The sequence below is a fragment of the Toxotes jaculatrix genome, chromosome 6, assembly GCF_017976425.1.
Source record: "Toxotes jaculatrix isolate fToxJac2 chromosome 6, fToxJac2.pri, whole genome shotgun sequence".
Lineage (NCBI taxonomy): Eukaryota > Metazoa > Chordata > Actinopteri > Toxotidae > Toxotes > Toxotes jaculatrix.
The window spans coordinates 6,618,553-6,643,399 of NC_054399.1; the positions used below are offsets into that span (position 1 = coordinate 6,618,553).

General features: G+C 43.0%; 1 protein-coding gene across 36 annotated transcripts in view; it reads right to left on the reverse strand.

The window, feature by feature from the left end:
* Positions 1-24,847, reverse strand: part of celf5a (cugbp, Elav-like family member 5a) — a 171,067-nt gene that overhangs the window by 56,126 nt on the left and 90,094 nt on the right. For 21 of the 36 annotated variants that reach the window (XM_041039849.1, XM_041039834.1, XM_041039857.1 and 18 more), the window contains exon 3: positions 18,399-18,447. In XM_041039849.1, the coding sequence (XP_040895783.1) occupies positions 18,399-18,447 (49 nt within the window). Of the gene's footprint in view, positions 1-1,221; positions 1,249-18,392; positions 18,448-24,847 lie in introns of all 36 variants that reach the window. The other 15 variants (XM_041039830.1, XM_041039851.1, XM_041039837.1 and 12 more) reach the window with 3 other exon arrangements.

The following is a 24,847-nucleotide window of genomic DNA, read 5'->3' on the forward strand; positions in this document are numbered from 1 at the left end:
AAGAAAGCCACAAAGATTGACTAGGACATGAGGCCATTTGCTGATTTCTTGTAAGGCCGAAACAACAGCTCACAACAGGTACACAGTCTGAGAAAATGACATGAAACAAAGGGCTCCATTATAAATTGCTAAGTACAGCTACTGAGTGCATGTTTTGTGCTATTGTTCATTAATGTGCATATACAGGTACTGTATAGCCTTGCTAAAACAGGCCAATAATATGATAATCCTCTACCTGAAAGATGCATAAATGCAGGTACTTATGGAAAATAGTATCCACAGTAAGCTTAGCATTTGGCATGTGGCATTTTCAGAAAACTGAAAATGAAATGCCACATGCATTGGTATAATGCTGGGGCACTAAGAATGTGAAGGCGCTGTGAATGAATGTGCCCGAAGCTCACATGAAAAAGGTTTAACTACTTCCATGATGTTTTTAACCATTTGCAAAAACTGGAGGTCTGTGCATACTGAGGCACCTGAAGACCAATAAATGAATGAGGGGCATTTCTTTGGTTGCAAACTTACCACTACACATGAAGAGCATGAAAACTTTGATTAGATTTAGTGGAAGTATCCCGCAAGCTTAAGTCCTGTGTTAGTTACTGAAACACTTGGATTCCTTTCCCGGCACTGAATTATCAAATTATGTATTAATAAGATGTGGGTGTGCAGTAAAAGGTCAATCTCCACTGAGTGAGCTGCGCCGAACTTCAAAGAGCTAAGACCCTGCTCTTATTACTGTTACCAATATAGAGTTATCTGTTCAGAATCACAAGCATAATATCAGTGGATTCTGTTGGAAGGGATATCTATTTGAGAAAAAAAAAAACAACAACAAACATTTATTTTTTCAAACCAATCTGAGGTAATGAAGTTAGGGCAGAGAGATTCAGTGAAACTGTAGAAGACGGTTTTTTTAAGATCTGCAAGTCATTTAAACAACAGAACTGCTGTGTCAAGGTCATGGTGACAAACGTCTGTCAGAATTTCATTCTGTGTTATTTTACTACTTAACCAGCTTTTATCCTTCCACCTCCACAACTTTCCTCATTCTCTGAAACACACACACACATGCACACACACAATTTTCCACAGATTCTGCAATTCTCAGTCTAAGGAGGGGAGTCTATATGCCTAAAGAGTTATTCAGCTCTTCCATTCCAATCAGATTTTGTTGGTGATGGGAGCTGACTCGGAACCAAAATAAATAGATAGAACAGGAAAAAGGCTGGGAACAGCAGTTTGCTAGCAGCGCTGTGAACCAGGTGAGCCGGTGCAGGCAGGGACGACACCAGCCAAAGGATTAATAGTCTCAGGGGAAGCCAAGGTAAGCCTGCTGCTCCTGCTTGACATCTTTGTACTTGTAAGAGCACAGAAATTAGCCAGGCAATGCAGTGAGTAATGGCCAGAGTGCTTCCATCAGTCCCATTTAACAATGCATGCAAAGCCAACAGAGGAAAATGCAGGTGGGGGGGTGGGGGGGTGGGGGGGGGGGGGGGGGAGTAAATGTTCTCTCCTGGGCATGTGCGCAGAGTTGCATGGAGCAGTTTATCACACGAGGCTTGTGTTGTAAATGCAGCAAAAGCATTACACTTATGTCCTGTCTTTTTAATTACATGCACTAGCCGTATATATATCAGTGTACAATCATCAGCCTAATGACTCACAGCAGGAAATTAAGTATTAAAACATCCACGGAAGCTCCACAAACTGCTCCAGCAGCCCAGTCCACTTCGCCAGAGCCCATCCATTTGTCTGCTCCAGTCATTGTTAGTCGGTATTGCTGACCTCAGCCACTTTGGCTTGTAGCAAAAAGTTATCATGGGGTGCATGATACTCAAAAGATCAGCATACATACTATGTATATTTATGCTAACTACATATCTTTCCGACACAGAAAGTTTTGCCATCATTTTATAAACTATTGTTGCTTTAATTTAGTAAAATGTGTAATAAATCCAACTGTAATTCAGGCACCAGCTATTTGCCCCCTTTAGAACTCATGTTTTATTTGCTTATCACTTATTTATGCACTTTTTTAAAAAAAAATTGCAAATTACTTTTAAAGCTTAGACTACTCATTGGCATGTTCAGTAGCTGCCTTTTGAAGTGTGATTTAGTTATTTTAAATTTAATGCCCTTGATACTTTTTTTTACCCCTTGTATATCCTTGCAACAGCTGAGTATTCCCCAACCAGCCTCCTTTCTGCCTAATCCATAAACAATGATGCAGGAAAATGTATTATGTATGTATTTCCCAGATAGACATAGAGCTATAATAAAAACCAGGGACAACATATTATGATGAGTGCCGACAGCGGTCCAGACCAATGTGGTGCCTGGGCCCCTCCAGATGTTCACACACTGTATCATACAGACGGGGGCCCGCTCTCCCCACTCCACTCAGCAGAGACTTATGTCTCAGCACACACCAAATGTCAGTGACTCATAAGTCAGATGGTATCGCAACATGCTCAGAAATCCACGCACGCACAAACACACACACAAACAAACACGCACACACATATGTGCCCCTTAACAGGATCACCAGAGAAACTGCAAGGATAAAGCAAACATCAGGGTCTATGTTTACGTATTTCTATCTTATTTAGAATAAGAAAGTATGTATACATTAAATATTTCCTCTTTCAATTTTCCCATCACCCGAGAACAAATCCATATTTCTACCATTTTCTGTTCTCTCACAAAGAATCCACTCAGCAAAATATTCTAGCTGCAAATACACTAAAAGATGCTGGATATGAAACATTTGTATGATTTTGACTTTGGCTGCACCAAGGTCACACTTGCTGTGAAAACAAAGTGGAACGGTACATCCTACTCTACAGTGTGGATAGGGTTTGAAAGTGGATCTTGGCAAATTCTTCATAAATCTTCTTCCCAAGGGCAGCCCCTCTGCATCTGGACTAAAATATAACAAGTGGTGGCACTGTTATGTGGAAAAACACGGAAAATATCCACTTTATTGCTATTGTAAACAACTGTACTGTAGTAATTACAATGCTTTAATTTGGACAGAGTGGGCTTTGTAATAGCCACCTAAGCAGCTAAGCTACAATGTCCCCCTTAAACTATCTATTTTTGGACAATCTGTAAATCTTTTAAATACTCCAAAGAATGGCACAAACTACAACGTCTTCATCCACAGTCTACTTCCCCCTGAATTTGTTTAATTATTAATTAGACTGAAACCACGCACCTCCACCTTTTTTTTCATTCCAAACTTTCCAGAAAAAACACCCAAAAGATCCTTCGTGTGAAAACTCTGTACTTGTCCCACAGCCCAAACTGTCTTTCCTCTCTCCTTCCACACCAGCCACATGGGAATGAGCCTTTCTTAGTGTTGCGTGAGAGCCAAGGGGGTTGAGAATACAGAATCCTTCTTGGCAGGGATGGGGGAATGGATGGACGGAGGAATGAAGGGATGAGGGGTGATAGAGGTCCCCCAGCTGCCTAAGACCCGGGCCCGTCCCAGCACACTGGTTCTCACTAATGACCAGAGGCCCTGAATTCCTGTGGCTCCCTTGGGACAGCAGCTGCTGCCATCCCCAGCTTCTCTGCAGGCTTTGAAGGGGACGTGGCAGCAGTTGAGCTGGCTACACTCCTGCCTAGCAGAGCAGCAACTCAGGGATGGGGACAGACAGGCTTGTTGTGCCAGCAGGGTGGCTAAGCCTGCTGAAACCCCATCCAGCCAATTACTCCCTCCGAATGCCAAGCTGGCTCACTAATGGAGAAACTGGGGACCACACACTGCTAGGTCCTCTCACAGGTTTACAGGTTTTACAGGTAAGCAGTAACACTCCCACTTCAGGTCAGCGTTTTTTTTTCCCTGTCCATTCTGACAGTTCGGAGTAAATGGTGAGAAAAGCTCAGCTTGATTCTCTCCAAACCAATTTGTTTAAAATGACAAATTCCTTTTAGAGCTCTTGTTTCTCTCTGTCGTCCATCCACTCACACATAGCCCCTGGTTAAGCTTACCCTTTAGACTATTTGTAGAGAGAGAACCTGCTGTATAGGAAAAGTAGTGAAAATGGCCCGGCTGGAGGGGGTGGACGCCTATGGTTAGACTACCTAATCATTCCGTTCACGTTCCTGCTGTTCAGATAAGCAGCACAGTGCCTCCAGTGAGCCTTCCCTCCATCGACGGCATACATATACTTTAACACAGCTAATTTGTGCAAGTCTTGCAGCACTTGCACACCATTTAGAGATACACTTCAGATTTCACTAGAGACCCAGTGGACCGTATGGCAGGATGGAGGTCAGAATAAATAGAGCAGCTACAACCCAGGAGAAATAAATTTAAAATGTGTATTGTTTCAGCAACCATTGTTCTCAGTGAAAGCTGTTGAAGTAGCAATCAACAAACAGCAAATGTAGAGTAGCAGCTGTGGGTAAATACAGTAAAACAGGGAATAGTTTTCCCATGCCACACAACCAACACAAAAACTTACATCTAATTAAACCCTTTCATTTAATGTTAAAGGAATACCTGAGTTTCTCTATGACATTTTCTAAACTAAGGGATCAAAACAAATAGAATCAGAGCGAAATATAGAATTACAGGCTGGGAAAATTCATTTTGTTACATGTGACAGCTTCTGGACTGTTCTTCTTTCCTCTGTGTTTACAAAACAATTTGTGGGAGTCTGCTGGACCAACTTTCCTCTAACAATGTGTTATCAGACAGAGAAAAACAAGAGAGAATCAATAGGACCTGTGGTCATGTATAATTTGCAGGGCCAGCACCCGGCTGCCAACGAATAAAGATTTTTTTCCTGCGCGTTGAATTCAAGGATATTGGACAATTTTGTTGGAGGTAGGCGGCTATTTTCACCAAATCCTGGCTGCAGGTCAGCTGAAATGATTGAATCTCTGTAAGCTCTGTGGGAGCACACAGCACTGTCCCCATGTAAACAGGAGGCCTGATTGTGTTCTTCACACTTCTTTGCATGTTATGTTTGTTTCCTTGCACAAGCTCAGCTGAGACACACTGACAAACTGTACCTTGCAGAAATCATAGCCAAACCGCACTGGCGGTAAAATAAATCTTTTTTAATTGCATGGAGAGTAGTGTGTGATTCTCAGCATTTTTTTCTGTGTCCAATCTTCTTAACCATGCACTATGTGATTGTCTGTGTGTGTCTATGTGCGTGTGTGTGTGTGTGTGTGTCAGGTTGGTTGGCAGGCTGTGAGGCTGCCTTGGCTAGTCAGAGAGCTCTTCTCCCTGAACCAGCTGGGCCCTCCTGCCTCCCTCCAAAGCAGTCAGTGCAGACCACATGGTCTCACCACCACTCTGAAAGGTGCCATTCAGCCTGACACAGCTAGACACACATGGACACATACAAGCAGACACACATATACTGTGCACCGAAGCTCTCACATAGAAATATTCCAAAGGAAGAACTCGTGCTGTCCAAACACACACCAAACTAACCTGCTCAGCTGAGCCGCCCATTCACAATAATTCTAATCTAACAAGCCAGCAAAAACATGTACATCATCCAAAGATAGGAATTAAAGCAACATGAATGCAGTGTTAGTAGAAACCAGACCAGACTGCAAGTAAATGTACATAGCTGGCTATTCCAGTGTCCCTTGTTAATATTTCATTGTATAAATACGCTTTGCATTAAAGTCTTTGTCCTAATATTTATTTATTATTATACATTATGTACATAATTTACTGAAGAAATTCTGCGTTCATATCCTAATTCTACTTTTGCTACTCTGTGTATACTCTGTAAAATTGCATGTCTGATTTTGGTTGATCCTCTCATTTCCTATGTTGTACATTGCACCGATATATATATATAAATATACCATTTTTTCCCCAGCATGCTCATTTTGTATTTTGTTGATTTTTCCTTCTTCCTTCATTCTGCACAACTATAAAATGCCATTAGGTAAGAGGCAGTTGTAACTGTAGTATTTGGTCCCTTCAGCTGCATAATTTAAACATGTTCTGTTTTTGTGTGTAGAAAAGGGCCAAACTGGTACTTTGCTTTGTCAACAGTGTTATTCTGCAAAACAGGTGAACTTTTGAACTGAGTCGTGTTTGCTCTCAGAGGTTTCGGTCTCTCTGGATGGGGTCACTGCGGTGGATGGAGATAAAGAGATATATTGTGAAGGAAAAGGTAAAGAAGAGAAGTGCAAGAGCAAGATGTTGGGAGGTCCAGGTCATATGGTGGGCCCCAGGACCTTGTGGTGGGGGTAGCAAACTTCCCTTGAGCTACATTTACCTTTTAGCTGCAGTCAGGCAGGCAGGCTGAGTGGACAGAAGTAGGTGGTGGGGGGGGGGGGGGGGGAGTGAGGGGCACCGAGGGACTGAGAGAGAAAGCGAGACAAGTGAGCTGGAGAGAGAAATGTAGCAGTGAATTCTAATGTCAGATCAGAGCTGAGCTGAGCGGCAAGGAGATCTCTCCTGCCAGCAGCGTACGAACATGCATCAGTATCAAGGGTAAAATATTGTGATCTTTGATTATTCCCTCTTTCACCTTTCATTAATGTCATCCAGATAGAAGGCAAGGCAGCTTGACATGCACAAAGGAAAGGATTTCACAGACATACTGGTGAGATAGCCGAGGATTTTGACAGAACCCTTTGTTTCCTCTGTGCTGTTGCTGTACATTTCTTCTCTGCAGTTGTAGGTCACATTCATTTCACAGTGAGATGGGAGCTTTCTGTCTGGCTTTCTGACTGTTTCCAGCTTTTTATGTTCTGTTTGTGGGCTCATGTGATAAGAACTAAACTAGGCAATTAGCCCTCATCATGTCCAATAACAACAGAAAGGACGAGTCACACATAGTATAATCACTCTCTCTCTCTCTCTCTCACACACACACACACACACACACACACACACACACACACACACACACACTACAATATGTGTGTGTGAGACAACGGACACAGTAAGAGCAACCAAAGGGATGGAAAAGAGGAAGGTGTGTAAGGGTTGGGCTGGGTGATATGGTGGAACTTATCACAGTATTAATTAGGAACATTTCTGGTAGTGATATCTATCACTATATGTCAAATATATGCAAAATCTCTGGTAATAACTCTCTGGTATCTCTGGTATCCAGAGCTGGAAAAGTTCTGCTGTGGCTAGCACTGTTGCCTAACAGTAAGAAGGCTCTGGGTTCGAACCTGCCGACCTACTCGGCAGTGGTTTCAGGCCTGCGCGGTTTCCTCCCATATGTCCAAAGGTTAGATTAACTGCTGATTCTAAATTGCTCATAGTGTGAATGTGAGCGTGAATGGTTGTTTGTGTCTGAATGTCAGCCCTGTGATAGAATGTCGACCTGTCCAGGGTGTACTCCACCTCTCGCCCAATGTCAGCAGGGATTGGCTCAAAAGAAACCCAAGATTATGATTTGGATAAAACTAAACAAATGATAATACAGCGCTTTTGCCGAGCATTAGGTGGGGACGTGGCAAACTTTGTTTATTTTAACGGAATCAAATGGCACAAATAAAATCCTGTTTCACTGTCGTGCAGAGATCCCATTTCTCCAGATAAATAATTCAGACTGTACATGCTGGGAGGCCAAGAATAGATTGCTAAAATAACAGGAGGATGGAGGGGATAGTAGGAAAGAGGACGGCAACTATCTGAGGGGGCTGACAGCCAGCGAGCTGGGGATTTCGTCATCCCTCAGCATCTCAGACTCCAGTCCCTCCTTGACCTAGGAAAGGGAGCATTTCTTGATACCACTGCTGTTCCAGCTATCATTACACCCACCATGCTGCCAGAAGATGCCGTTCCCCTGTCTTACTCCTGATAGGCCCAGATTTAACATGTTCCCCCTGTCATTGGCTGCTGCCCCTGCTGTCAGATTGGTCCTGTTAAACCGAGCTGCCACAGATTAAGACGCCTGATCAGATTAGAATGCCAAATCGCCTCGCAAAAGTACCCCTCGCTCCAACAGTCAAAGTCGGATGGTTGCAGCAGTGCTTCAAGGTTTCACTTCAACATTCAGGAATCAATCCCCGCTTCCAATCCAGCATATTAGGTTGATGTGTGCCAGCAGTCCGGGCAGGCAGCTGTCGAGGGCTGTACCTTTCCCTAAAGCACATTGTGCCTGCACTGCTCCCCGATTCCCTGATAACATTAATGCCAGGCAGATGTCCCTGAACTAGTCCAGACATTTTCTTAATATTAGAGCAATAGACTGGCCTCTTTTCTTTGTCCCTACCAAATTCCTTGAAAATCTCCTGTGGCTTTTAAGAGCAACACAATATTGACCCACAATATCTTCCACATCAACAACAGCCGAGCCATTCGCTTCCCTAATGGTAGGAAAATCAATAGGTAACGAATGGGCTTATTTATATTTCAAGTGATGATGTGTCATGTTTTGGGTTTTGTGACAAGTTTATTGCTGTAGGGGGATACTGAGGATGCGAGAAAGAAGATGTGCAATACAATAAAGATTTAAAAAAAAAAAACAAAACACATGCCTGTGGATCTCTATCAGCTGTTGTCATTCCACAGCAAATAACATCTGTTCCAGATGGGAATCTCTTCCTTATCAAGACACTGCTCCACCACTGTCATTAGTCTAAGTCCAACTCAGCAGCTAATCTAGAATGAAAAGACAGTTTGGGCCCTCAGATCTCACCAAATAACTCCCTGCACTATCAAAGTCTTCTTTGAAGTTCATGTTCTATAAAACTGGCTCAAGTGTCAGGTCAGAGTTCCCGCAGCTGAAGGTACGGCAGTCATTTAAAGCCTCATCCTTCTTTCTATATATTCCCCAAAGCAACCTCGGCTGCCTTTGTATTCTTTATCAGGGACCCTCTTCATGTTGATTGGAAAGAGTCAACCAGGATGGCCTGTGTTTGCACCTGGTCAAAAGCCCCTAAGAACTGAATTGTCTGGGGATATGCTTATTAACCTCTGCACAGATTCGCCAATCATCCTTGACAAGGAGTACAGAAAAAAGAATAAAGGAGAGAAAAGGCAAACAAAGCACACATTAGAGGACAGGATAAACATGACACAAATATCAGTGCAAGCCTTAAGGGATGTACTGAGAGAAAAGGAATGTAGGATAAGTTGAAAGAAACGAGAAAATACAAACTCCCATCACAAGTTACCATGAACCATGGCAAGGCCAGGGCAGTCAGAGCATGTCCACATCAACACTCGTACTTCAGGTGGCAGTGCTGTAATAATGACTCAGTAAGGAATACACACAGACACACACACACACGCACACACACTTGCACGTATACTTATGAATAATGTCAAAACACTCCTTCTTCCTTCATGCACCAAAGCAAAGGTTACCCCAATCATCTTTTCGGCTGCTGCAGTTTTACAGCCCCGGAATGACTGCTTCTCTCTCCATTACCTCTGCACTCGTTTGACTGGCAGATGGGTGGAAAGACGGTGGATGGAGAGTGGGCGGGTGGGTAATCATGGGGCTGTGTGTCACAGTGCGTGCATGTTCGCAGCACTATTTGTCGTCTCAGCAGGTGAGACGGGAAAGGCAGGTGAGACGTGGCTGGGCCTAATTTAAAAGCCTCTTTACGGTGCCCACTGAACCAACGTTGGCATTCCCTAATGGTGCATCACAGGAACGTCATCCCTGCACTGTTCCTCGCCATCCCCACGTCCTATGTCCTTGTCTGTTGTCATTGCTTTAATAGCTGCCACAGCTTTAAGTCACAATGTACGCATGAAAACACATAGCCAAATTTCTAACAGATTCAACGTTCTACTAAGCACTGTATTTTTGTGGCCTGCAGGAGTGCTAATCTCTGTGTAATCCACTGCCTCCATATCTGCGCTCGAATCATTTGGTTGGAGCAGGTGTCCTTTCCAGTCCAATGGTAGCATGACGCAGTGATTTAAGTGAATGGCGTGAACTGACAGCGAGAGAGACAGAGGGTGATATGAGAGGCTAATGGAGTTAATATGCTGAGATGGAGAGATAGAGGAAAGGAGAGGTGAGATTGGAGGGAAAGACATGGAGAGCTAGCTGTGTTACAGATACTGAATCTGAATACAGATCTAATTTTACACCTGATTGTTTCCTCCATAACTTTGTTTCTTGTTTCTCCAACTTTCCGCTGTTGAAACTGGTTTCTACCTTGCAGAGCTTAAATGCACTCAAAAATCTATTACTGTCATCACGCATGCACCTAATGTGTAAAATCTTTACTTTATATTAAAAAATATATGACCTGGCATTTTCATACATCGGGAGGTGGCATATTGTTACATTCAATTTTCCCTACACTAAACTGCTCCGCCAACATTTTCATAGTAAAGTTGTAGTGTGTCGTATTGTGTAAACAAAAATAAAAAGTGAATGCATTGCATATATCTTGAGTTCTCTTTTATTCTGACTGGAAAGGCATTTTCTTTCTGTCCATATCCTGAGGTGCAAAAAGCTCTTGTTTTCTTCTTTCCTGTCTCTTTCTTTGTCATCACTTATTTGCCCTGCCATTCTTGCTCTTGTGCTTGCTCTGTCTCTCATTTTCTATTTGTCACTCATGCTCTTTTCATGTCCCCAACTCATGAGAGATACAAGGTCATTTTTATATAATGGCAACCACAAGAAAAAAAAATATTTAGAAAAAGGAACCCAATTTCTCTTCATATTAAACAATACGGCAAACAATATGAATGTGTAAAAACAGTCGCACCTTTTGAACACTGCAAAGCAATTCATTAGATACAAAGAGCTATTAGCTCTCAACAACTAACAACTATAAACTGCAGCATGGCTTGTGCTCACGAGGGCACATCTGATTATGAGCGTCAGCATGAGAATGTTTGTGTGTATTCAAATGTGCCGGTGTTTGTGTATGAGCAACAATCATTTTTGTTTCTCTCTTGTCAGTTTCTGTACACACCAAAGCTCCTAATAGTATCTGACCTCTCTCTGGGAACAAACAGGACATTTTCTTTCCACATGGAGTGTCGGGAGCAAAGGTCTCACAAAATTAGGGCACAGAATTCAGGGCTGGGAAGAGGCCAGACAGTGAAGAGAGGAGGGCAAAATCTAGTCTAGTCTATTGTTGGGCTGAAAGTGATCAAACCCCAAGAAAAATATCTTACTAACAATCTATTGCCTGTAGGAATAATTATTCCTCTGTTGCAAGCTGCAAATACAAACTTCAGAAACCCAACACTACACACCATGACACTTGTCTAATTCAGTCAAACTCAACCCAAAGTGGAGAGTGGAGCTTGTATCTCTGATGTATAAGTGTTTTTTATATATATATATATATATAAATGTGTGCATGTGTGTGTGTTCATTTGCTTGTCTGCATGTGTCTCCAGCCTGCTTTAATCTCCTCCCATCTGCTGGTGGACCTCCTCTCCCTGTTCTGAGGCCTGCTGCGCCCCGCCCGATCTGCTGAGCCTGACCTCACTGTGTATATGTGTGTGTGTGCGTGTGTGTGTGTGTGTGTATGTGAGTGGGTGGTGGGGTTGCTTGATGAGCCTGGTTCCTTATGAAGTGGTGTCATTAAAGCTGAGAGAAGGAGCAAACGGGTGATTGCGGTGATTTGGCAGAGGTTGCACAGAGTCCGTCCTCCAATCAGAGCCTTCGCCTGGCCTCCTCCAGCTCCACTGCAATCACAGAGCACTAAGTCCACAGAGAGCGCGCGCGCACGCACGCACGCACGCACGCACGCACGCACACACACACAGAAAGACAGACAAATCCACACCACACTAGTTTATCAGCCCAGGTATGGGCTTTTCGTTATCATTATCTGCTTACACTGTGGATACACATTTCACATCAGCAGGTCACAGTCAACTTCTAACAGGGATATAAATAATGTTTTTAATTTATGGAAGGGTACTATGAAGTGTGCAGTGGTGTTGTGAGATTATTACTTGCAAGCCCTCAATCGTCACCAAAGGACCCTTACTAGCAGGTGCCTGTGTAATGAACAGGGAAATGTGACTGACAGTTAAAAAACATGGAATTTATTTTCAGTTAACATCATGTCAATATGTTTTCTTTGACAGTCTAAACCCTTACATTGTAATTATACTGCATAGTATGTGCAGCATAAGTCAAAGAATCTCATTTAACAATGTGATTTTTTCTTTTCTGCCATCATGTCATATCTAAAGAAACTTTCTTAGCTGATATCCAAAATTAAGTGGTGGTGAACCGATGAAAGGCCACCATTTGGCCTAAGTCAAAATATCTTGTATCAGTAACATAACGGTTTATTCTCTTTTTAGTCACATTGAGATATAAAGATTATGTATGTATGACGTCTTTAGAAAATGATAACTCAAAGATCAAAGTGCCACATTTGTGTGGTACAGATCTTAGGAATTTGGAAAACTACTCTATAACATGTTTTGATGTGCTCAAAGGGGTACAGAGAAAATAGGCATGAGAACAAGATGGGAACAAAGAGAGAGGGAGAGAGAGACAGAGAGAGAATGAATTATAAAGTGTAGAGAATTGAGCACTAAATTGATCTGCAGTCTGTCTGTCCCCAAAGAGGTTGAGGTGCTGTAATGAGAATGGCAGACCAGATGCATACGGGGGCCCGTCTCTTCCCCATCTCCATCCCTCTCTCAAAGAAGACAAGTTTGTTTCTCAAGGTGATTGTTGCAGTGATAAGGGAGAGGGTATTATTAAGGGTGACAGCGGAGGGGCTGAGAGGCAGCGGCTGACTGGATAACCTTGTCCCCATCCCCGCCTCGCTTCCTTCTGCATGAGCATCTCCACCACTGGCCTGCCCTGCCTGCTTGCTCGTCTGAACACAATCTGCTGGCTGGAATTACCTCCCGGCCCCAGGAAAACTAAACATGATTTCTGACCTTTCCTTTCTGTGTTCAACAGTAACCTTTGCTGATCCGCCCACGCTACGAGACCATCGCAACGAGCAGGGGACGGAGCGGAAGGGATGTGTGTGTTTTTATTTTATTTTTATAATTTATTTTTTTTTTTTAATGGAGTCAGGATGTCTGTGTGTTTAACTGAATTTATGTATGTGTGCATGTGGCACATTCACAAGCAAGTAGATGCAATAACCGCAATGATGGCGCCTCAAAATGTCCAATTTTTGTCTACCCCGTGTAAGTTGCTGCTGTTTCCATTTGTATATGTACAGACCATGAACCAAAGAACTTGCAATAATAGTGTATTTTGTAGGGGGGGGGGGGGGGGGGGGGGGGGGGAGTATGAGACACTGCGTTTGCAGAAATACCGCATCTTTCAACTAGCTAAATTCATTACATCATCACTCTGCCTTCTCTTGTTGTTCTTTGCTGCGTCAGCAAGTTTTGCATTGCTATTATCATCAGTAGTTTGTTAGATAAGGCTAATTGATCTCCACCTACCCAGTGTATTAGCGAAATGTTGTGATCTACTTCTTCCACTGACTCTGCATAACTGCTTCAGCCTCAGCACAATCTGACCCTCAGGAGCAAAGCACGTCCCTACAGAAATGATTTCATCATCTCTTTCTCTCCCTCTGTTTGTCTGTTGCTCTCCAGCTCTCTCTCCTGTTGTCTGTCTTCCATAGACCTAATTCAGCCCCCCCCCCCAACCCCTCCGCCAGCCCTCCCCTTCAAAACAAACTAGTTTGTGCTGATGTGAGGGTAATTTTTAGAGCTTACAGGCAGAGTGACCTGAACATCCCAGGCTGGCTTGGTGGAGTTAGCTGACTGAACTCTGGGCTAGCAAAGGGCCCGTGTATCAGTATTGTTTGTGTAAGAGCACCAGAGGGGATTTGGACAAGGAGTGGGAGCTCTGAATGTGTGACCCACTGCTGGCCTTACCATTGGATTAGCTCACCCTGATCCCCACAACCTCTGAACATGCTACCTACTATTTCAAGATCTCTCCATTTATGCCCAGCCAAGCACATTGTGACCAGTAATCTATAGTTTTCTTCTCTCCAAAGGGAGAAGATACAGTGTTCAGCTTTCTGCTTTGCCCCTGCCGCCCCTCCCTCTCACTGTTTTATCCACTTTTCTCTGTTTATTTTGCACTTGCCCCCCCCCCCCCCCCCCCCCCAAAACACACACACTTTTAGTGTCTCAGAACAAATTCACTTCTTTCACCTCTCTACTCTCACCATCTGTCTTTTGTACCCCCGCCATTCCTCTCCCCTATAACTGCTCCTCTTTCCTACATTCCTCCTCTCTTTTCTGAAGGGGATCAGTGGAGCTTAGAGGCCTTCCTGCTTGGTTCATTACTGAGCTGCTCTGACACGGGAGCTCGTCTCTCTAGTAAGAAAAGGAGAACACCACTGATGTTTAATACATGGACCACTCTGTTGTCTTTTACGCCAGATAAATTCATCATCAAAAACTGAGCACAGAACAGCAACAGAGCATGTAGCCCCGCTCTCTCAATCTAGATTCCCAATCTCTCTTTTTTTTTGAACTCACTCTCCATTTAACTTATTGCTTTTTACTCTGTCTCTCTCTCAATCCCCCCCCCCCCCCCCCCTCTCTCTCTCTCTTTCTCTTTGTTCCGTCACATCTCAGTGAACTGGAGCAAACCTTTTCCATTGTCCTTCAGTTGGAGTAAACACACAAACACAATGCAACGTTGCTGCTCGGGCCCACAACATGAAACACAGCTCATGAAAAGAAAATTGACCCACTCTATTCGGCATGTGTGTACATTGTGTGTCTGTGTGTAAATATGTAACGTATACTGGACATGGCCCTGTGTGTGCACGTGTTCCTATTATCATGTACATCCAACTTCCCACTGTTTGTGTGTATGTGTTTGCATATGAGGGAGAGAGAGAGAGCAAGAGTGAGTGTGTGTGTGTGTGTGTGTGTGTCAGAGCCGTATGGGTAAGTACGTGTTTGCCTGTTTGTCCTCTCTGTGTGGGTGTGTGCGTGGGCGGCAGGTCTGCCTTGATAATGCCAGAGCCTGTTTCTAATCCAGGCCTCCTCAGTGGGCTGTAGCTCTAGCTGTGCCAGGCAGGCCTGCTGCAACACCAACAGAGCCCCAGCTGACAGCTAGCCTGCTCCTCTCTCTCTACATTCTGGACAATCTCTGAGCACAAAACTTTAACAATGGATTAAGCTGGGGAAGGAGAAGAGCCATTAAGGAACACGAAAAAGCATCATTTGCACAGAGAAACAATTTAGCCCATGAGTAAGACAGGTCTTTTAAGATGAACTAAAAAAAAAACAGATGATACAAAAGACAAAATGAAATGAATTGAAATGGCAGGCTGCAAAAGAAGGAAACAAGCAGTGGGAGATATTAATGGTGGAATTCTATGGGGGTGTGCCGCTGGTAAAGGCTTTAGGATGAAATCAAAGTGGTTAAAGCTGATTCATCCTGTGTAAAGACGCCAAGCCCTCTAAAGAGGCAGTGAACAGCCCTTCAAAAATGAAATATCAGCAGCAGTCAGTGCCAGTCATCAGTGCCATGTGTGAAGGAAAATCAATCTATTTCATATCAGAAACCTGTGAGGAGAAAACGAGAGAGACAGGTCCCCGCTGCTTTCACGCTGCTCTTCTTTAAACGTCTCCCGAACAGAAACATCCCAGAATGGTCTGCGTCATCAGTGACGGAGACATTCGTGGCGCTGGTGGTTCAATGTGTAACGGCTGCTGTTCTGCTAGATTAGGTAGGTGATTGGCCATTAATATTCATTTCACAGTGTGTCTTTGTTAGGTGCCAGCAGGGGCTGACAGAGTGTTTGCATGGATTTACTCTACCATTTCCTTTTAAATTCTATAGGCAAGGTGGTTTACTCATATGGCCTCAGTGAAGCTCCCTGTGGCTGAATGTACTGTAAGTTTTACCTGTTTGTTCTTAGTGTCCGACACGGTAAAAGCTTATGAAGATTTCTATTGGAAAACTCCTCAGTTTTGATCAAATCTCCAAGAGTCATCAAACATTTAGAAGAATTAGCTAGAAGAATATGTTCTACTGTCTTCCTGTTTGATGACTGTAGGAAGGCAGTTTCAGGGAAAGTACAGTGGTCTGGTCTGAACTCGTCTGGTTTTAATAACTGCAGAGACTTGCTCCTTGGAGGAATGGAGGTCCAGAAGGCATAAAACCACAGTAACAGGTCTTTCCCTAATGGTCGGCCAACCTGGCACCAGGTGATCTGAACTGTCCTACCCATAATGAGATTAAGGGACTAATTAGTATGACTGTGTGTGAGCACTGAGGAATATCTGCCCCCTATTGGACTGGAAGTGGCCCCTGAGAGAGCGGGCCAGACTATGTCTGTCCCTAAAGTCCCTCCCTCCGAGAGGCTAATTAATATTTCTTGCATCCGCTCTTCCAGCTCCTTTACACCATGCTGAGCTATAGTTCTTAAGTTATTGATCTGGATTCTGGCAACAGCAGGCACAGAAGAACTGAAATAACAAAAATTTAATCTTGGCAGTTTTGATAGTGTGAAATAAGGAGAGTAATAATTACTAGACCCTGACAGCACAGACAGCACAATGAAATCCTGTTCAGTCTTTTACAGCAAATAAGAAGCAAAGGCTTGTAAAAGTAGGCCATGGAGGAGCATCAGCCACACAGTCCATCAGCCAACAGTAGCAAGAGCAGCTGAAGTCGGAAACAGATAGGGAGAAAACCGAAATTATCTTTGCCAGTGATTATCACAGAAAGAATTAAGGCCAGCAGATTAGAAGCAGGATGAGCATAGGAGAAAGAAATGAAGATCAGATCCATTCCCCTTTGCACGTTCCCTGTCTCGCCTTTCATTCTACTTCCTAACCCATTAAAGTCACGCAAGTGTTTGATTGCCCCTGCGGCGCCACTCTGACCTGTTCATTTAAGATGATGTGCAACTCTCAGGTCTGTTCCAGCACTCATTTGTTCCTCCGTGGGGTCCCCACGGCTGGCCAATAAGAGGACCCCATACTGACCAAAGTGCCCTGGGAGCTCTAAAACTGGCCACTCACAACCAAGTAAAGAGACAGCTGAGTGTCATTGTTAATGTGGACACACAGCACCACAATGGCAAAATCAATGGAGCTATAGGGGACATCAATCTTGACAGCACAAGACCCTCTCGCTTGTCTCACCACTCCTCTAAAGCTCTGAGTGAATACTTGGGAAGAAGGAGAAAGAAAGAGAGAAAGAAAGAAAGAAAAAAGAAAGAAAGAAAGAAAAAAGGAAGCAAGCACGGGCGACTGACAGTGATCTTTATTGGCCTTTCCTCCATCCATCTCAAGGGGTTATGCTGTCCTTTGAAGATTGTGTGCATTTGACAGGCAGCCAAGTGGCCAGCCATCCTAATTCACCCAAAACAGGCAGAGGTTTTTAGGTAAAGCCTCAGAAGTGCAGCACAGCAGCTGTATGCGGTTGGCATCGTTTGAGCATTTTCTCTCCCTGCCCGTTTTTCATTTCCAAGTCTCTCTCTCTTTCTCTCTGTCTCTCCTTCTCCCTCCCGCCTCCACCAGGATGAAAAAGACTGAAAACAGTGTTCCTCCTTTAAATAACAAAAAAAGGCACTTGCTTTGTTACAGGGTGACACATGAGATGCACACCAAAAAAAAAAAAAAAACTAACAGCAAGGTTCATTGTCTCTGCCACTGACTTGAAGGATGCCTCCTCATCTCATTAACATATATGCAGATAGGCAGGGAGTAAATGAAAGCCTCCAAAAGCGGAAGAGATCAAAGACAACAGAATTAAGGCCAAGCAATGAGGATCTTGGCAAGAACCCTGCAAATTTATTGATTGTTTGGCAAGCTGTACGTGCTCCTGCTCCATTTTTTCCCTCCCTCTATACCATTTACTCTCGTGTTTCAGATGCACACAGATCAAGCAGTGTGGGCTTTAACAGGGCCTCTGCGTGGCTGTGGCTCCAGTATTGAGCCTAAACACCATCTAATTTACAGTGCAATGATAATGTACTTGGCATAGGAAACCAGAAAAGAGAGAGCGGCGGCGGGAGAGCCCATCAGAGCCCTACATCCTTTCAATAACATAGACTCTCTAATCAGTTACAACAAATACAAGGGCACAAGCCGGATGAGGCTGTGAAACAAGGAGGGATTATTACATAAACCCAGTGGATATGAACCAGTTACAAATAAAAAAAATATGAGTAAAAAAAATAAAAATATAAGCTGAGAGACATGCAGTCGAATCAAGATTTCATCAAACCTCACATAACGTGTTTGACAACAGTTTGGTTTAAATTATTTGTTAAACTTTGTTTGCAGTGATCAAACTGCCACAACTATGTACGTATGAGCAGCAATACAAAAACGGGAAAAAAAATGGGGAGAAAGACAAAAAAAGAAAGAAAAACTGCATTGAGAGGAGTGGAACAGATGAGATCAGAGGGAAAGAATGAAAAGAATTAGCCTAGATAAGGCAGATGAAAAGGGGGACATGAATAAATGATGAAGAAAAGAAGACAACTACCTCCACGGCTCTCGCTGTCAGCCGGTTTCACCTGGATGGGGCGAGTCATCTGGAGGAGAGAAAAGAAAGGGCAACAGAGAAGTTAGCGCTGGCGACTCGGGCTGTCGTTGCTACAACAAGAGGCCACAAACCAGAGGTGTCAAGAACCTCTCCCCCATACTAAATAGCTGTTCTGCGATACTGATCAAAGTGCCTTGGCTGGAGAGGAAACCAAAACACCATCCTGCAGCTAAGTTGACTTGACACTATGGTGTTTCTGCTGCCTGTTATTCAGTGTAAACAAAACAACCACAGCTCTCATTCACACGTAAAAAAAAATAGGGTGTGTGTGTGCGTCTACACGTGTATTTGTGGTTTTTCATGGCAGGTGCATGGAGAGGTTGAAGGGCTGCATATGTGTGTCTAAGTGAGAAACACCAAGGCAGTCCTAATAAAAGCGAATCCAGCCACAGGAGGAGAGAGATCAATGCAGGCCTATTGATCCAGGCCCTTGGGCTGTGGAGAGTGTCTGGCTGGGAAGGATTCTCTGGTTAGGAGGCTCACTCTAATCCACTGGACCCTGATAAGAATGGCATTGCCTGGATTAGATGCCTCTGTCATCACAGTTTTTGTGTCACGCTCTCCTCCTTCCCCAACTTTACCTCCTTCTCTTTTCATTATTGTTGTTCGAGCTGAACAATTTTACCAGACTTGGGCCCGATTTGTTTGGAGGAAAAGTTTGAAAGATGTAGCTGTGATTTACAATGTTTTTTTTTCTTTTACAGCTGCAGCACCGCTTTTTTTTTTTTATTGAACACATGCCTCCTAGCTACACATTAGCACACAAGCCGAATATATACCCACCCACGCATGTGCATAATATACATATATGTACTACAGCATAAAGCTTACAAGATATTTCATGTTCACAGATCTGTGCCAGTGACCTCCCCCTTTGATTCATCCCTAAACAAATAGATTTAATAATAAAAACACACATATTTTAATAAAACTGGGGCCAAAACTATTTGCCATTACCAGGCATCCAAGTCAAATCACTGAAAACCCTTCAGCACTGATATTTTTATATCTTCATATGTATATTTTGCTCCATCATCCTGTCATGTATCTTTTTTTTTCCGTTCAATTCCAGATCAGGGCTGAAAAGGTCAGATTTAAAGACAGGGCAGTCCAATAAAAGCATGACATGTTCAAGGAGAAACACCATAATGGGATTTTAAAATGTCTTAATAACATGCTGATATATGGGGGAGAGGCCCAGGCCCCGATTCATTAAGTGCTAAACGTATCCATTTTCACCTTGAGGAACTGAGTAACCTTCCTTCACTGAAATTATTCCATAAATTTACCCATTGTAAATAATAACTAGCACCAGCTAAGTCTTTGTACAAAAACAGGGATGATATTGTGCTTGTGAAGGTTGAGGTTTTAGCTTCTTGTTTCTTGGCTTTGTTCCCCATCTTCCTCCCTCCCCATCTACAAGTGCTTTCTTTTCCTTGTACAGCACGAGCAAAGTAACCCTACAGTATGCTAATGCCAAGCCACAGGGTGCACTGCTCCACAGCATGTACAGATAGATTACAGAATCAACCGCGACGCTATCGTGCACGTGTTCAAAGCAACCTCTGAGACAGAAGCACCTCCGAATGGGGGTGGTGGGGAGGGGGAAGGGGGGCATCCGCAAGACAAATTCACAGATAAGTTTACAACCCTCCACTCCTTCACAACAACACAGGAAATCTTTGAATTTGCCTTTGACATGTCAAACGGACAAAAGATGCTTCCATCCTGCCAGTTGATTTTTGTTCAAACGCGTGATGCTATGATCTCAGCCGTCTCTACAGGGCGTCTGTGTGTGGGAGGCAGCTCTCTCTAAAGCTAGTTACTGTTCAGCCTCCAACATGCCAGCTTAATGGTCTATTTATTTGCCTGAAAGCTATGCATCATGGTCCGGAACAGTCACTACTGATGGCTCTCGGTTTGTTCCATTTCCCTTGAACACATATGAAGAAAACCATGTAATTCCAGCAGAAATTAAGTGCATAATGCAAAGCACACTTGTACTATATGCATGCTCACACATGCAGGGACATAGTGGCTTTAAGTAAAATTTATTAAGCGCTACTGTTTCCAAGGAGACCATTCATTAACTTCAGATACTGTAGGGCATGTTTTTTACCCTGTCCTTTGTGGGCTGGAGCTAGTAGCTTCTCGAAACACCCACGAAGGAACTGAGTAGAACAGTCGCTGCTGCTTTCTGTACAAGTAACACACGCTTTAATAGGGATGTTTTTAGCTAAGGGAGTGGTTAGGTGAGGCAGTTGGGAAGCAAGAAGAGGAAAGAGGGAGAGATTGCGTAAAACGACAACAAGAGATGGAGAGAGGGGTAAGAGAGATACAGTACATACAGAGAGAAAGCGAGGGAGAGAGGAAAAAGCTGCCTGCAACTCCTAGATAAGACTGCTCCTCTGTTGAGTGGCGTTTCTACAGCTTTGACTCCACCCTCCTGCCTTTCACTTTCAAACACACACTGAAAAAGACAGCACAACTGCTCTCTACAAACACTGCATATTTACAAACCAACCACCTGCCTCCCTATTGCACCCCGGCCAAAAATGTAGGCTCCCGTTTGCATTTTGTGGGACATTAATTATAAATGGGCCAAATGATGAAAACGCTTTATAAACATAAAAAGTTCCTGACAGAGAAACTTTTGACTGGCCTCGTATTCTGTTTCCATGCCATGTTTATTTACCTGAGGATGTGTGTTTGACTTAAGTACCTTGATTTAATCAATACGGTTTTCCATACCAGGCATGACGTTCCTGGCATTAATATAATAAAAAAGAATTTTTCAAAATACGAATGGTAGGGATGTGTCCAATCCAAATGTGATATTCAGTGAAGCAGAAATAATGTCTCCTACAAATATTTGTTGTTTCTGAATTTGCTCTGTGTTGTTTGCATTTCAATACCCATGAGGAAAACACAGACCAGTGAAAAACACGTTCTTAAAAGACACTGTGCTTTGCATGTTTCAACAACTGACATATTGTGTACATCAACAATTTTTATGTTGTTGACTTCTGTCTTCCAGAAAGCCCTTATTTTCCTTTCATCTGTTCATTTTAGCATTGTATAAACAAGTTCTGAGATATAAAGTTTAATAAAAAAGTTTAATAAAAAAAGACGGGGGGATGAGTGCAGGGAACAATGTGTGGTCATGCAATTGAAAGACACATTTGACAAGTCTTTGCTGACTCACGGTGCATTTACGTGTTGGTGAGAGGCTGTAAAATCCTGTTTATAGTATGTAGAAAAAAAAAAAACAGCCAACATGGACATAAGGGACACTTTCACAGTTGACAGTTTTTTTGCGCTTTTCATTAGATTATTTTGTATCTCACAGGCCATAAACAGGTTTAAGTGAATGTGAGCTAAGCTTCTCCAGTGACTCACAACATCTTACTCATAACCATGAGCCTCATAACCCTCAAATTAGTTACTGCTCTTCATTTTCCTCCTTCCTAGCAGAAAATAGGTTTTTTGTTTTCCTCACTCCACAAGCCGTGCTACTCTGAGGGCTTTGGCAAATCTATAGTTCCATATGCTTTTATTGAGCCACCTCATCTGCCCAGTTAAGCCTCCAGTCAGCTGAATTAAAGCTCTTAGCCATAATATGCTGCTGCTTTATATTGAGGGCGAGATAGAAACCCCCCCTGGCCTACAGTACATAATGTAGTGTGCACTAGGCCTGGAAAACACACACACATAGCCCATTGGTTTGTTTCAGTTTTTTTTTGTTAGCCAGTCTGTATTCTTGACTGAAGCTGGCCACAAAACAATATGCCTAAATGTGAGAAATAGAGACAAATATATGAACATCACACAGATCTATAATTTCTCTGACTTCATTTCTCTGACTTTATCGTACAGGATTCCCAGTGCTCTGGTAAAGTTTGGCCCGGCTGGGTTAGCAAATGTCTTTTTACTGAAACTATCATTACCCACAAAAAGGACCAAAGGCACTGGGCTGCGACCACAAACGACATCCCACTGCCTTATTTCATATTACACCGAGCTAGTCAGGGAACTGTAGTCAGGACTTGGCCTGTTAGTAGTGGGGAGGATTTAGAGTCTACTGTTGGCACTGCCTATGACACTAATGAGTTCACGACTAGTAGAGTTTAGAAAGATTGAGCAGTAGAGTCCCAGAATCCACACTGTTTAAACTCTAGAGAGGGGCCAGTAGCAAGACAATAATACTGCTTTGGAAAGGGTTTCAAAGACCTGGTGCAATTCCAAGCCCCAAACTTTGCTCGTCTTTAACTTTCATATTATTCAAAAAGATGAACCTCCAATTCACAGAAACGCAGTAAACAGAAAATAAAAATGCAATAAATCTTGTCCTGGTTTCTGCAGAAGCTCATCTCTCACTAGTAAAATTCTTTTTACAACAGTTTTGCAACAGCACTTACTTACAGCGCTTGCAATAAAATAACTCTGATAGCTATTCACTGTGTGGTGTCTTCTGGCTTTCACTCAGGTTTAATACAGAGTAATGTTTGTCCTGGGATCATTAATACGTATTAGCGAGCCATCAAAGCTCATATTGCTGCGCTGCTCAGTAACAGGAGCATAAACAGGCCCCTTCTGACTGGGCCATCTTTGCTGATATAATTAATATTTCCAATTATTGATCTGAGAGAGTGCTGAGCGGTGACCGTCCAAGGGCCCCAGCATCAGCTAATAAATCTGTTCTGTATACAGTAAGAGGGAGGATGAAAGAGTAGGAGAGAGAGAGTTACAGTGAGAGATGCTGTGACAGAGAGAGAGAGAGAGAGAGAGAGAGAGAGAGAGAGAGAGAGAGAGAGAGAGAGAGAGCGTGAGAGAGGCATGGTGCAATGATTTACAATTATCAAGTGCTTCATTGCAATCACAATAATTGTTCATTAACACCAAAATTCTAAATGAAGATCAAATTTAAAAGGCTTACTTGAGCTGGTAATGAACAATTTCTTAATATTGTAAATGAACTGAATATGGATATGAAGGGACATCTCACTACTTTTACATGAAAATGTGACAGATTATGCATTTTCCCACCAAAAATTTGCTCATTTTTAGTCGGATAATAAAACACCATGCTAAGAGTGTTTGTAATGAACAAGTACTAGGGGTTCTTCGTTCTTCACGTTTTTGTTAATTTACAAATTATTTAGTCACAGCTCAACCCCCGGGTGAAGCTCCGGGTGAAGCTTCATCTCCAATTACCAAACGCTGCAAGAAATACAGTGAATCAAAGGTAAAATGACCTGTTGTATGTTCTGTATTTATGAAATATTAGTATCCCCTCCACATCTCAGGCTGAGCTGTGCATTCACATGTGGATTTTCTGAAATTCAAGATTGGCTCATATACACGAGAGGGTATGTGCAGGTGCATTGCTGACTGAGTCATCGCTGTACTTTTGAATGAAACGTACTCATTCTATAGTAGCCCTTCCTTGTATGAATGTAATCAATCTATGCTACCGTGTTCATATATGTGCTCGAGCGCATGTGGGAGAATGTTTGTGCAAGTGATTTATAATTTAGCCATATGTGAAAATGTGCTGGCAGCAGCAGTGTGGTGGTCCTGATAAGAAGCATCAGTCAGTGCTGAGGAGATGGCAGCCACTATAAGCTTTGGGATTCCTATCAGAACTGAGAGGATTTAGAGCTTGAGGCGCTGACATGGACTGAGAAAACACCTGCAGACCTCAGCTAGTCGGTATCACGTTTGTATGTGTACCAAAAGTTCGACTCCATGATGCTCTATCCATTCTGAATCAGAAAAAAAAAACATGAACTTTATTATTATTATTTCCTTAAGTATAGAGGCTGCATTCTGTAAAGGTGAGTTTTGTCATTCAGTGACAAAAATGCACAATCTCATTTAGAAAGTGCAATTAGTTTTTTTGCTTTGTGGTTATTTTGCACAAATAAGTGTTACTTTTTTCTTTTCTTTCAAAGGCTGAATAGCTGCTTTTGGAACAAAACTGTTATCCATCTGTTACACTGAATGCTCCTTGCAATACACCAATTAGCAATGAGGCTGCAGCTAACTCGCAAACATGTGCGATATGTAGTACCACTACAACGAGTACCACCGCAACATCTCTGATTAAGTCCATTAGACCTTCTGTTGTCTGATGCCATCCAAGTTCCTGTTTATCTCTTTCCCCAAAACACTAACTGCCTCCCAGACAGCCTGAAGTCCATCTACCGAGTGCTTTCCAAAAGCCTTTCCAACCCTCTCTATTATCATAGCTTTACTAGCTGAAGTGGTTGGCCAGCTGTCTGACTGCTACAGCCCTCATTATACAGACAGCAGAACTCAGCTCTCATCAAGATTTCATGAAGGTGAATGTCACACATCAAAACCACCTCATTTGTGGCGCCCCATGA